We start from the raw sequence: 13,220 nt of genomic DNA on the forward strand, positions 1-13,220 counted from the left end.
AAACATACTAAATACAGTACTCCTTTCTCCTCCCCTCTGTGCACAACAACAACCTTGTCAGGTGGGTTGGGCTGAGAGAGACGTCACCACCTCCAGCTGGATTTCATGCCTAAGGTGGAACTAGAACTCACCATCTCCTGGTTTTTAGGCCAGTAGCGCCTTAACCACTACACTAGTCTGGTTCTCATATATATTACATATGAGGATTTTAAGGGACGTGGTGGCTCAGAGCCTAAGACGCTGAGCTCGTCGATCAGAAAGGTCGGCAGTTCAGCGGTTCGAATCCCTAGCGCCGCATAACGGAGTGAGCTCCTGTTACTTGTCCCAGCTTCTGCCAACCTACCAGTTCGAAAGAATGTGAAAATGCAAGTAGAAAAAACAGGAACCACCTTTGGTGGGAAGGTAACAGCGTTACATGTGCCTTCGGCATTTACTCATGTCGGCCACATGACCACGGAGACAGCGTTGGCTCTTCGGCTTTGAAACGGAGATGAGCACTGCCCCCTAGAGCCGGAAACAACTAGCACATATGTGCGAGGGGAACCTTTATGGGGATTTCCTGTTGTACACGAGCCTCTGCTGCTAATTTCTAGCTCAACTGCAGTGGATCCAAAATTGCAAAAAGGAGAGAAACTTCCTAAGCTTAAAACTACAGAACTTTGGGGCTGCATGTTTCCCCCACTCCCCCAGTGGTAAGAAATGTTAGCAACTAGCCCTCTGTGCACACAGGAGAAAGGTAATTTAGGAGCAATGACTGCTCCTTATTCTTTTCGCCCACCACGCCGTGGATTTCACTTTCAAACCAAGCCAGGATTGATCTGCTTTCTCCGAGTGTGGGAAATTAACACGGTGCGCCTGCATGTTCAGTAAGGAGATCTATTGTCCCTGTTCCATGACCGTTTCTTGTATTCCTCCCCTGGTTCCTGCAACTTTTGGGTCCTGCTTAAAAAGGCCTATTTGCAGACGTTTGATAGCCTGCATCTAAATGCAATATCCAGTATGCTGTCCCTGAATCGTAGCAAGCAATAGACTCTTAAATGCCACCGAAGAATGATAGCTTGGCTATTTCAGCTCCGCAGGCCCTGGCAATTAAGTCCCTGGATTGTAACCCACAGCTCGCTATCTTTGTGAACCCAGTTAATTAGGACTCAATCCACAAAGACCAATCCTTGGGGTGGGGGGTTGTATGTTGAAGTAATTGCTCCTGTTGGCTTTTCCCTTCCCATCCCACTCTGGGAAAATGCAGCGGAGTAGTGGAACTGTTCATATCCATCCACCGGAGGAGTAGCAATTCAAAGGCAATCAGCAGGAAGGGAAGGCTGCGCAAAGCCTTTTTGTGATCATATAACAGCTGAATGAGGGACAGGAAGTCTCTGATTGCAATAAATATTGCTCTTGGCTTCATTAAAAAAAAAAAAAGCTGCATGGTGACAAAAACCAGCCGCTCTCAAATCCTCCCCCCTCCCCCCCCCAAATAAAGCCAATAAGCACGTTGCATTCCACTTGGCAGCAAGGGAAACTTTTAATGTATGTATGTTTCATCAGGAATCCGCCTTCTGGTGGAGCAGGCGAGCGGGATCTAACGTGATTCTCGTCTCCTTCATCGAGCGCACCCCTTCGGTGGTGACAGCAGCACATGCCTCCTGATTCTCCTTCCGCCCCTCACTCACAAGGCAGCAAATGTGACTGCGGTGCCTCTCACCCACACGCTGAGAAAAAAACCGCATGTCATGGGGAGGCCCTCCACCCTTCCTGGGAGGAGGGAGGTCGGCGAAACCTATTCTTGCACGGTGCACACGTGCGTTGTTTGGCAGAGTTGTCTTTTCACAGCTTTTGGGGAGAAGGAGAAGACAGTCTTTGGTTCTAGGGCAAAATGCATTTGCAGCCAGGCAGTGTGCTGGAATCCGGCACTAAACCGCTCCAAACTCGATTGCAGAAAATACGACTTCAGCCACAGAGTGGTCAATGCCTGGAATGCTCTACCTGACTCCATTGTTACATCCCCAAACCCCCAAAACTTTTAACTGTCTAGCGTGGACCTCATCCCATTCCTAAGAGGTCCGAAAGGGGGCATGCATAAGCGCACCAGCAAGCCTACCGTCCCTGTCCTACTGTCCCCATTTATTTGTACCCATTTCCTGTGTTCTTATTCATGTTTATGCTTATATCTGTTATATGTGCTTGACAAAATAAATAAAATTAAATTTTAAAGACCATCTCCAAAGCAAATAAATAAAATGGACTCTATCCCTCCCAATATAGCAAGACTTCCTGACTGGTTTCGTGGTTGTTGTCCCCCCCCCCCTGCCTTTCAAATCTACTGGGGTCAAGAAAGGTGAGAATGATTTCCAGAAAAGCCAACACCGATAGATGACTCCTCTTGAGTAATTCACTTATATTGTTATTATCATACAGTCTGCTGAATGATATGTTTTGAAGAATTCAGATTCACTATCCTGAATTGTATCACGATACCAAAAGTCAATACTCCATAAATGCCTTTTACCCACCACAATAGGCCATCCTCTTTCATTTTGTTTGTTCGTTTTAATGTTGGCATAATATGTAGCATGCATTTGGTTGTTGTAGCAGGATTGATAGTCAGTGGCATGTGAAGCCAGTAACTTGTATATTTTCCTGGACAAATAAGATGCATGGCTCCAGGGATAAGACATTGTGGGCCCCTGTGGTGTACAGGTGATGTGTAATGAAGCTGATTGGAGAAGGCCACTTGGTTAGTCTTGCTTCATATGTTGGTGGTGTTAGTTGCAAAGTCATGTTTGACGTATCATGACCCATGGATGATGTTCCTCCAAGCCTTCCTGTCCTTTTCCATCCTCTGGAATCCATTCAAGCTCAGGCCTACTGCTTTCGTGACTCCATCCAGCCACCTCATTCTCTGTCGTCCCCTTCTTCGTTTGCTCTCAATCGTTCCCAGCATGAGGCTCTTCTCCAGGGAGTCCTTCCTTCTCATCAGGTGGCCAAAGCCTTTGAGTTTCCTCTTCAGGATCTGGCCTTCTAAAGAGCAGTCAGGGTGGATCTCCTCTAGGACTGACCGGTTTGATCACCTTGCAGTCCAAGGAGGAGGAGTCTTCGTATATTATGTTAACTTTTTATGTTAATGTTAACAAGATGTTTACAAGGAAGAGTAAGGCTAGGTTTGGTCTCCTGATGGTTTCCTTTGTAGGCTATCCATCCAGGTTGAAGTTATCCAGGCTGAGCTTGTTTTGCAGTTCCAAACAATATTGAAGAGCTTCCAGATGAGATAATTTCTGTGCAATCACCCTATCGTGTTTATAGAATTTTACAAAGGCACATTAAACCGGCAAACGTCAAATTCTATCATCTGTGATACCCTACCCATCCCTAGTACAGGTATCTTCATTGACCTGGATGACCTGGATGAGCTTCCTCAAATAAAGCTCCACTGGAAATTTCCGTATCATCAACTTTCTGTTCCCCCCTTTAAAAAATATTGTTCTTGGAATCTTGTGTTAAACTGCATATTTAACCTGTGTTGGTTGGAATTTCAAATAAGGATATTCATATTGCTGGGTAAAACTGGGAAGATGATATATTTGGCCCATATTGCTATTTTGAGAGATCAATCTCTTACTATTTGCTCAACATATTCCATCCATATATTTTTTTGCTGCACCACAGGTGGATCACAGGAAGAAAAGAAGAATCCCCTGAAGATCCATCCAGCATTCTTCTATACAGGTGAGTATATTATATTTTTTGGGGACGTGGTGGCTCAGTGGCTAAGACGCTGAGTTTCTCGATCAGAAAGGTCGGCAGTTCGGTGGTTTGAATCCCGAGCGCCGCGTAACGGAGTGAGCTCCTGTTACCTGTCTCAGCTTCTGCCAACCTGGCAGTTCGAAAGCATGTAAAAAATGCAAGTGGAAAAATAGGAGCCACCTTTGGTGGGAAGGGAACAGCGTTCTGTGCGCCTTTGGCATTTAGTCATGCCAGCCACATGACCATGGAGACGTCTTCGGACAGCGCTGGCTCTTCGGCTTTGAAACAGTGAGCACTGCCCCCTAGAGTCGGGAACGACTAGCAAAGATGTGTGAGGGGAACCTTTACCTTTACCTTATGTACCCTTCAGGTTAGATATAATTAAGACCAAAGCAGACAATATGTTCCATCCAATGGAATGGTACCAATTTTCTTTCTGCTCTCTATGCTCATTCTAATTAGGTGCAGGGGAAGGAATGGTAGAACCTGGGGGTGGAGTCAAAAGAGAGATTAGCCTAGAATCTCCATATAGTCGTAAGAGAACCAAGTCCAACCGTCCTTAAATTCTATTGATTCTTATCTAACTCTAACCAGCCTTAGTTCAGAAGATTCCTGTGCATAGATTTTTAGCAATAAGGTCAGCTTAATTGAACCTTCACATGTTGATCTGGTCTTTCCTGGATCCTGGATCCAGGCATCCTGGAACCCTGACACTGACATTAGGAGTGTGAAAACCCAGTGCATTTTCAAAACTGGAAATAAAAGTTGTATCAATTATTATTTCCTCTTTTGCCAAGTTTTCCCTCCTCCCGTTGACATAGAAAGCTAGAAAGTTTGTTTCCTTTATTTAAAGGAAAGGCTTTAAAAAAAAAACCCTTCCTTTCACATGTGGAGCACCCTGTGACTTAGAAAAACAGTGTGTTATTATTAAGTATCTCCTCCCACGCCCGAAGCCCACTCACTGGTGCCTCTAGGTAGGTGAGTTTTCCTTTGATGTTCCTCCTTCCCCTTTCTTGCCTGCATCGCCGGGAAGAGGAGAAAACGAGGACCCTTTTAGCCGAAGAAATCGCTTTGCCTCCAAGTAAAACCCGAATGGGCTTTCCTGGAATCATGTGAAGAAGCTTCACGGGGTAGGAGTAGCCGTCGTGTTAAATAGCGTTCAGCGTTTGGGTATGCCTGCAAACAAGGGTGCTTTTTGTGTGTGGTTGGAGTGTACTTCCCCAGGGGGAAACTGAATGCACCTCTTGTGATCAGCATGGCCCCACATGGTGTCGAAAACACTAGGGAAGACCAAACAAGGAAGAATGAATTTCACGTGGGCTGCTCAGTAATCCAGAATTTACACCACCGTCCAGAGGTGGTATTTAGCAGTTCTGGAGAACTGCTAGTGGAAATTTTGAATAGTTCGGAGAACCAGCAAATACCACCTCTGACTGGCTCCACCTCCATCTATTCTCTGCCTCCCGAGTCCCAGCTGATCGGGAGGGAATGGAGATTTTACAGTATCCTTCCCCTGGAGTGGGGTGAGAATGGATATTTTACAGTATCCTTCCCCTGGAGTGGAGACAGAATTGAGATTTTGCAGTATCCTTCCCCTGGAGTGGGGAGGGAATGGAGATTTTGCAGTATCCTTCCCCTGGAGTGGGGAGGGAATGGAGATTTTACAGTATCCTTCCCCTGGAGTGGGGAGGGAATGGAGATTTTACAGTATCCTTCCCCTGGAGTGGGGAGGGAATGGAGATTTTACAGTATCCTTCCCCAGGAGTGGAGACAGAATTGAGATTTTACAGTATCCTTCCCCTGGAGTGGGGTGAGAATGGGTATTTTACAGTTTCCTTCCCCTGGAATGGGGAGGGAATGGACATTTTACAGCATCCTTCCTCTGGAATGGGGTGGAAATGGAGATTTTGCAGCAACCTTCCCCTGGAGTGGGGAGGGAATGGAGATTTTACAGTATCCTTCCCCTGGAGTGGGGTGAGAATGGATATTTTGCAGTATCCTTCCCCTGGAGTGGGGAGGGAATGGGGATTTTACAGTATCCTTCCCCTGCCACGCCAACCAAGCCACGCCTATCACGCCACACCCACAGAACCAGTAGTAAAAAAAGTTTTGCATCCCACCACTGCCGCCGTCCTAGTGTAAAAGCTAGGCTGAGACTGTGAGTTGCCTCTTTCCATCCTAGCACCTTGTCAGAGCAGAGAAGAAAGAGAGAGAGGTGCCCTGTGGTGAATCAAAATCAATCTCAGTACACCCAGGGGAGAGGAAGGGGAAATACTAAAATCAGTCTAAATTTGAGAACATTGTTACCCCATTACACTTACACACACACACACACACACACACACACACACACACCGAGATTTTCTACTGAATTGGGTTTCGAATGGAGAAAGGCTTAAGGGGCCGTTGTTTCCTTGAAGAATCCCTCCGCGCCTTGCAAGCATCCCTTTTGCCGGGAAAGCTTCCAAGCTCAACGCCTTTGATATTTTTAGATTTGAAGACAGAAGGTGACAGATGCTGGGCGGGGGGACGGGGGGGGGGGAAGAGACACCTTCCATCAGCTCGGCGACCTTCCTAGATAGAAAGAGTCTTGGATGTTGTAAGCAGCCTCAATCTTCCTGTCTCTTTTCCCCGTCACGGAATAAAAAAGAAGACACTCCGACGGTCATTATCTACCCCTTCCAGCTTTGATCTCAGTCCAAGCAAGAATCCTTTTGTTGTTGTTGTTGTTGTTGAAAATATAAAACCAGGCTGAGAAACCCAACAATGAAAGCTGCAGGAGTTTCCAACTCCTCTACCCTCTCGCCCTCCCCCCCCCCTTCTCCCCAGGTGCCCTTCCGTCTTCCTCCCTAATGCCTGTGTGATGGCTTGCAGTTTGCGAGGATGTTATGATGCACTTTTATTGAATTCCCAGCTCAGGTCACTGGGCTTCCTGTGTGTGGCTGTGTTTTCTTCTAATCTGCTTTCCCAGTACATTTGATTGGCACAGGAAGTGCCATTCTAGATGGAGAGGAAAGTCGATAAAAAGGAGCTCTGTTTCTTAAAGAAAGAGGGGGGTGGGGGAAGACGCAGGGGAAAAAAATCCAGTTCATCATCATTCTTCTCCCCCCCCCCATCCCCCCACCCCCAAGGGCTTTATATCCTATGAACGAATGCCTTTTCTTTATGCTAAGCTCTGGCTGCTGCATTGCAGAACATAACATGCTGTCTACCTTCCTTCTTGTTGAGAACATACATACATCTCTCTCTCTCTCTCTCTCTCTCTCTCTCTCTCTCTCTCTCTCTCTCTCTCTCTCTCTCTCTCTCTAGCTAGCTATCTCTCTATCTCTCTCTTTATCTAGCTATCTCTCTCTCTCTCTTTATCTATCTGTCTCTCTCTCTCTAGCTATCTAGCTATCTCTCTCTCTCTATCTTTATCTAGCTATCTCTCTAGCTATCTCTCTATATCTATCTTTATCTATCTCTCTTTATCTCTCTCTCTCTCTAGCTATCTAGCTATCTCTCTCTCTATCTTTATCTAGCTCTCTAGCTATCTCTCTCTCTCTCTCTCTCTCTATCTATCTATCTATCTATCTATCTATCTATCTATCTATCATCTATCTGAATCGCATCTCGTGCTGACGATGCCCGCTCCCCCCACCTCCGGTACAGTGAAAGCTGCCCCCTTGGCTAAAAGTCACATTTTGGATGGCTACTAGTTTCGTGTATTTATGGTGCGTGAGTCATCAGGCTCCCTTCCGATTGGCTGCAGACTTAAACACCCCTGGGACTGCCAGTCCGTTACAGCCATTCTCAGCTTCATTCACAGGTTTATTTAGCTTGCACACAGTGAGATCCATTCAGAAAACTTCATTCATAAAAAAGAAGAAGAAGAAGAAGAAGACGAGGAGGAGGAGGAGGAGGAGGAGAAAAGCAACGTTCTTTCTGTAACATTTCAAAGGAATCGGTCAGCCTAATCTGGAGATGGGAAAAAGAGCGAAGAGAAGGCTCCAGAGAATGATGGAGAGACCGACTTTTCTGTAATGTTTCCATTGATGATTGTTCTGAAGATCTGAAGTCCTCCTGTGCCAGAATATCAATCTGCGGAGTACTTGAGGGTGACTATGCTACTGAGGGGGTCTTTAAGGGCGAGCAATGTTTTACTTTTGCAGACAAAAACTGAGTTGTGTTCATAGAACACGTTAACCTCGACGTTTTTTTCTCCTTCAAGCTGCCTTTTGTCGGATTTTATTTTTAATTTCAGAGAAGTGCTTTTCCCCCCACCTCAACTGATTGAGTCCTTGTTAATCAACCTACTTAGGCTACTTACTTTTAAAAATATAGCTTGCTGTTGTTTTTCCAAGAAAGAGATTTCTTGTTGGGTCTTTGTCCTAAATACTTAATTTTTTTTTAAGGTAACCGGGTCTTTAGCAATTAATCCTACACGGAATCATGGCACGGAGTGTTGGAAAACGAAGAAGAATTTGGAATTTGCCTTGCTTGAAATTATACTAGCTGTTCAGATTAAACAGAGGGAATCTGGGCTTCGTATGTGTTTTACTCTGATTTAATTTCAAACAATCCAATGACCAGGCAAACTGAAACAGGGTTTATGAAGAGGAAGAAGCATTCCGGAGACGTTTTAAGAGCACCCACAGTGACCAGGAATCCTGTTTTCTTATTTTTTCTATTCAAAATTATTTTGACCTGTCTGGTTCCGTATTTTTTATGGTCGTTCATAAAAAGGCAGCTAGGTTAAGGGTGGGGGAACGGACGGACGAGGAGATTGAGTTACAAAACTTTGCAGGCTATGAGAGAACCCATTCTCTCTTGCTTGAGTGCACAACTACTGGATGTAGAATCCTTAAGACAACTAGGGATGCTCCACAGGACTAAATATAGTCGTTTCAGAAATGAGTCCCTCACCTCACTGGAGGAAGACACGTCGTCGAGCGATCTCCTTCGCCTGAAGGCCTCGTCAGCTTCTCCTTCCGCTACGTCGAACACACTCACCGAAGATGTCCCAGTTGGTACCTCGGACAGCTCCATTTCTTTGTGCACCTTGGTACCTCACATGGCAAACGTTAAACTGGCCAACCCTTCCACCTTACCAAATCTGAAGAACTTCTGCTTACGGGCAAAAGAGGTGCCAAGGTTTAAACTCACAGAATGCGTCCCTGTCCAAAGCAGCCCAACCTTGCCAGAAATCAGCTTCAGCAGCTCCTTGTCTTCTGGTTATTCCCAGGGAGACCCAGGCAAGGTATTCAGGTCCAAGCCAAACGTCCAAGAGAACTGTGTCTTGTTAGCTGTGGGGGACTCTGCCTTCTTGTCTAAGACGAGCAAAGATCTTGGACAAAAGGGTGAATCCAGCTTGGAGACTGGGATATCCTACGTTGCACGAGTAAGTAGTTTTCCTTAATCCTTTTTTTTTTAACTCATTCAGATTCGATCATCTGAATGAATACATTTCACAAGATTTGTATAAGAAGCTCCTCTGGAATGAATGCAATGTATTAGCATGCAGTCCTTAATGCCATCTTAACAGTTGATCAGCTATGCAATACATACCTATCCCTCGTCAATGAGAGGAGCTGGTTTTGGTTCACCACCCTGGAGATTTGCTTAAAAGGGTCATAAAGTTGGGTGCAGCTCACTTAGCAACTGCGTCACTTAGTGACCAAAGTTCCAGTCTGAGTTGCGGTCGTAAGTCAAGGACCAACTGTATCTCTGTCTTACAGTTCTGCTCCTAGCCTTCTAACAGAGATTTAGCCCACTTCATTTTATATGCTGAAGTCTGATTCCAAAATGAGAATTGGAATGGGGGGGAACGGGACCCTCAAACGACTCTTGTTTCGTTATTTCCCCCATATTTGGCTAAAAATGCCTTCAAATCCTTCCTTCCTTTAAGCTCTGTCAATAAATAGGAGAGTGCTTTGTATAGGGCAAAAATTTGACTACACTTGCAGAGTAATTACAGATGTGAATAGAATAGAATATAATTCTTTATTGGCCAAGTGTGATTGGACACACAAGGAATTTCTCTTTGGTCCATATGCTCTCAGTGTACATAAAGAAAAATAAAATAGAATGCATTCATTAAGAATCATAAGGATAGGATAGGATAGAGTAGAATAGAGTAGAATTCTTTATTGGCCAAGTGTGATTGGACAAACAAGGAATTTGTCTTTGGTGCATATGCTCTCAGTGTACATAAAAGAAAAGATACATTCGTCACGAATCATAAGGTACAACACTTAATGGTACAAATAAGCAATAATTAAGATGCCCTCTTATTTGGTGTGATACCCTATCTGAACTACCTTGTAAGAAAATTGGCACATGATGTGTGGAAACAGCATGAAGAAAATACGGTATCTAGCTAATTCTTTAACATGTTGAGGAAATGATTCTTAAAAAAAAACACCCAAAGACACAGGAAGACTTCTGCAGCCCACCGAATGCAAACCAGTGAATATTAGGTTAACCTAACTATTATTCGAACACAGGCCATGTGCTTTTAGTTCATTGAGCAGCGCATAATGCAAATCCGTTAAATTGGGTCAATGTGGAAAAACAATGCTTCAGTTAATCATGGGTAGTAAGCCTTTCATAAAACCTACAGCCCTACCACTGGCCTAAGCAAATTCTGTCAAAAGAAGAAAGCTCTCGCAGCAGCACTGGCTACTGCCCAAGAGTATTCAGAAATTAGCATGGAGCAGAGAAAGCTTCAGGTCTGTTTTAATGGTGTAATGGAAATGCATTCTGGCTTTCAATCTAGGTGGGCAGATTGCAGTGTTTGATGTTGGAAAGGGTTGGATGGGGTGAAGAGAAGGACCAGGGGAGACATGAGAGAAGTCTTCCAATATTTGAAGGGCTGCCACAGAGACGAGGGGGTCAAGCTATTCTCTAAAGCACCTGAAGACCAGACAAGGAATAATGGATGGGAACTGACCAAAGAGAGATTCAACCTAGAAACAAGGAGGAAACTTTCTGACAGTGAGAACAATCAACCAACGGAGCAGAAGTTGCCTTTGGAAGTTGTGGGAGCTTCACCACTTGAGATTTTCAAGAAGGGACTGAACTGCCATTTGTCAGAAATGGTGTAGGGTCTCCTGCTTGAACAGGCGGTTGGACTAGATGACCAACAGGTCCCTTCCTACTCTATTAATCTGCCACTCACAGGTTTTTAAAAAAAAAACATCAAGAAGATTCATTCCAGGATTCAAAAGGGCAACCCGAATGACTAGCATAATATAGAAAACAAGGCCACATTTGTATAAATGAGGACAGAGTAACTTTTTTTGTTTCCAAAGGGACCCTACGTTTCATTTTATTAAAATTATTTTCAGAATGACAGCCATAGGGTAGAGGAAAGAAAGCCATCCAGATGGTGATGTCACCAGGGGGAATGAAACGGAATGTTTGGGCCGTTTCTTTATTTTTAGCTGTCGGTGGAGAAGTTGTAGAAAATAGGTATATGAAAGAAGCTTAACATGCCTTTTTTGTTGCTTCTATTGAAAGTAAGTAAGTAAATAAGAAAGAAAGAAAGAAAGAAAGAGAAAAAAAGAAAGGCAGAAAGAAAGAAAAAAAGAAAGACAGAAAAAAAGAAAGACAGAAAGAAAGAAAGAAAAAAGACAGAAAGAAAGAAAGAGAAAAAAAGAAAGACAAAGAAAGAAAGAGAAAAAAGAAATTGAATTGAATTTCTTATGGTTCTGATCTCTAAATATAAAAGATTTTTTTTAGCTCAGGGGCAGAAGGTTAATATCATTTTGTTTAATTAAAAGCAAATAGGGAATATGATGAGGGTTTTTTTAATGAACATTAATACTTTCTTCTTTCTATCATATTACAAAAAGAATTGTGATTTAAAAAACCCCACATACTGTATATAAACAGTGAGAAATTGCTAGTGGAATTCCCCCTTTTTTTTAAAAAAAAAAAACAGCACCAGGTGAGTTGGCAAATTTATTTATATGCAAACTCTGACTTTCACTTCCTGGTAAAAGAGAGATCTTTGTTGCATGAGTGGTTTTTGTCTCTTTTTCTTGAAAACCACATTTTCCACCCCTTACTGGCGTATTTTGCCACTTCCTACTTACTTTGAGCTTTTTCTGTCCTGAACTCCAAACTCATCCGGCAAGGCTTCTAAAATGGTGTGGATAGTGGTTGATGAAAACATTCAATTATGTGTATTTAAAAAAAAAATAGCAATCTTTTTAGGAATGGAAGAAAAGAAGGACAAAGGCTAAAATCTAACCAGGAACCAGGTCATAATGACTGCATTCCCAAATTATTTACTGCTGCATTCTATGCAAATGTGGATTTTTCTCTATTGTTTTTCTGCAGCAATAGCTCTTAGATTTATATACCGCTTCATAGTGCGCTGCAGCCCTTTCTAAGCGGTTTACAGAGTCAGCCTCTTATCCCCAACAATCTGGATCCTCGTTTTACCAACCTCGGAAGGACGGGAGGCTGAGTCAACCTTTGGGCTGATTTGTTTGATGACTTCTTGGTTTGTTTTGTTAGTTGTCCATATTATTCCCAGGATCTTCTCCAACATCAATGGTAGAAAGCATCAGTCTTCCTATCCTGCTTTTTCAATCTTTGATTCTCGCAGAGACTCAACTTTGTAAACATACATCAAAGATTTGACTACCTATATTAAGGCAAGAAAAACAAAATGCGCAGGTACAATATAGGTGGTACCTTGCTCAACAGTAGTAACTGTGAGAGGGATCTTGGAGTCCTAGTGGACAACCATTTAAATGGGAGCCAGCAGTGTGCAGCAGCTGCCCAAAAAGCCAACACAGTTCTAGGCTGCATAAACAGCCTATATGTTTCATATATTTTAACCCCTCTTCCATGGGTTCTTCTATGCTGTCTTGGCATCTGTTAATAGAGCCAATGGAATTCAAGGTGGGCTGGACTTAACTCTCTTGTGGGCTTGAAGGTACTCAAGACTGCTAATGCATTTGATCCCTCCCTCAGGCTCATTTCGGTCATCTCCTACATTTCCACAGAGATACTCTTTGCTTGTACTTCCCGCCTCCTACCCGCTGCCCATTTTACTTCGCTCTAAGAAACTGCATTTCTAAACACCTGCCCTGGCCTTGTAGAGAAGACTGGACTCCATAAATACAAAAGTGTTCCTGTCCCATTGATGATCTCTCTTGAGCATCCAGTGAAGTCCTATGACTCAGAGCTTCTTGGACTCATCTATGATGCAGGAAGCCAGGAGATGGCTTTTTAGCTTCTCCCCTGTCGCTTTGCTCGCCTGTGCTGGATGCCAACGTTTAATTATAGCTGTGGAGCTGGAGAGTTGGGGAGGCAGTAGGACCGGACACTGGTGTTTTCCTTGGAGACCTTGGCAGCTCTGAGTCTTATCGGAGGGGAAGAAGGAGGGAGGTTAGCTGCTCCATCCACTTCCTTTGTAATTACTCTCCGTGAGTCATGAGAATTGACCTCTATGCAAAAGGACTGGCAGTTGTGTTGAGATCCCA

At 43.9% G+C, this 13,220-nt stretch overlaps 1 protein-coding gene across 2 annotated transcripts in view; it reads left to right on the forward strand.

Annotated features, from left to right (window-relative positions):
- The first annotated feature begins 3,702 nt into the window (after positions 1-3,702).
- SHC4 (SHC adaptor protein 4) overlaps positions 3,703-13,220 on the forward strand; it is a 36,236-nt gene continuing 26,718 nt past the window's right edge. Inside the window, exons 1-2 of one of the 2 annotated variants that reach the window (XM_081964563.1) lie at positions 3,703-3,723; positions 8,136-9,121. In XM_081964563.1, the coding sequence (XP_081820689.1) occupies positions 8,531-9,121 (591 nt within the window). In that variant the 5' untranslated portion in view covers positions 3,703-3,723; positions 8,136-8,530. Of the gene's footprint in view, positions 3,724-7,495; positions 9,122-13,220 lie in introns of those variants that run through there. The other variant, XM_081964564.1, reaches the window with a different exon arrangement.

This window comes from Natrix helvetica, assembly GCF_964273705.1.
Source record: "Natrix helvetica genome assembly, chromosome: 12".
Lineage (NCBI taxonomy): Eukaryota > Metazoa > Chordata > Lepidosauria > Squamata > Natricidae > Natrix > Natrix helvetica.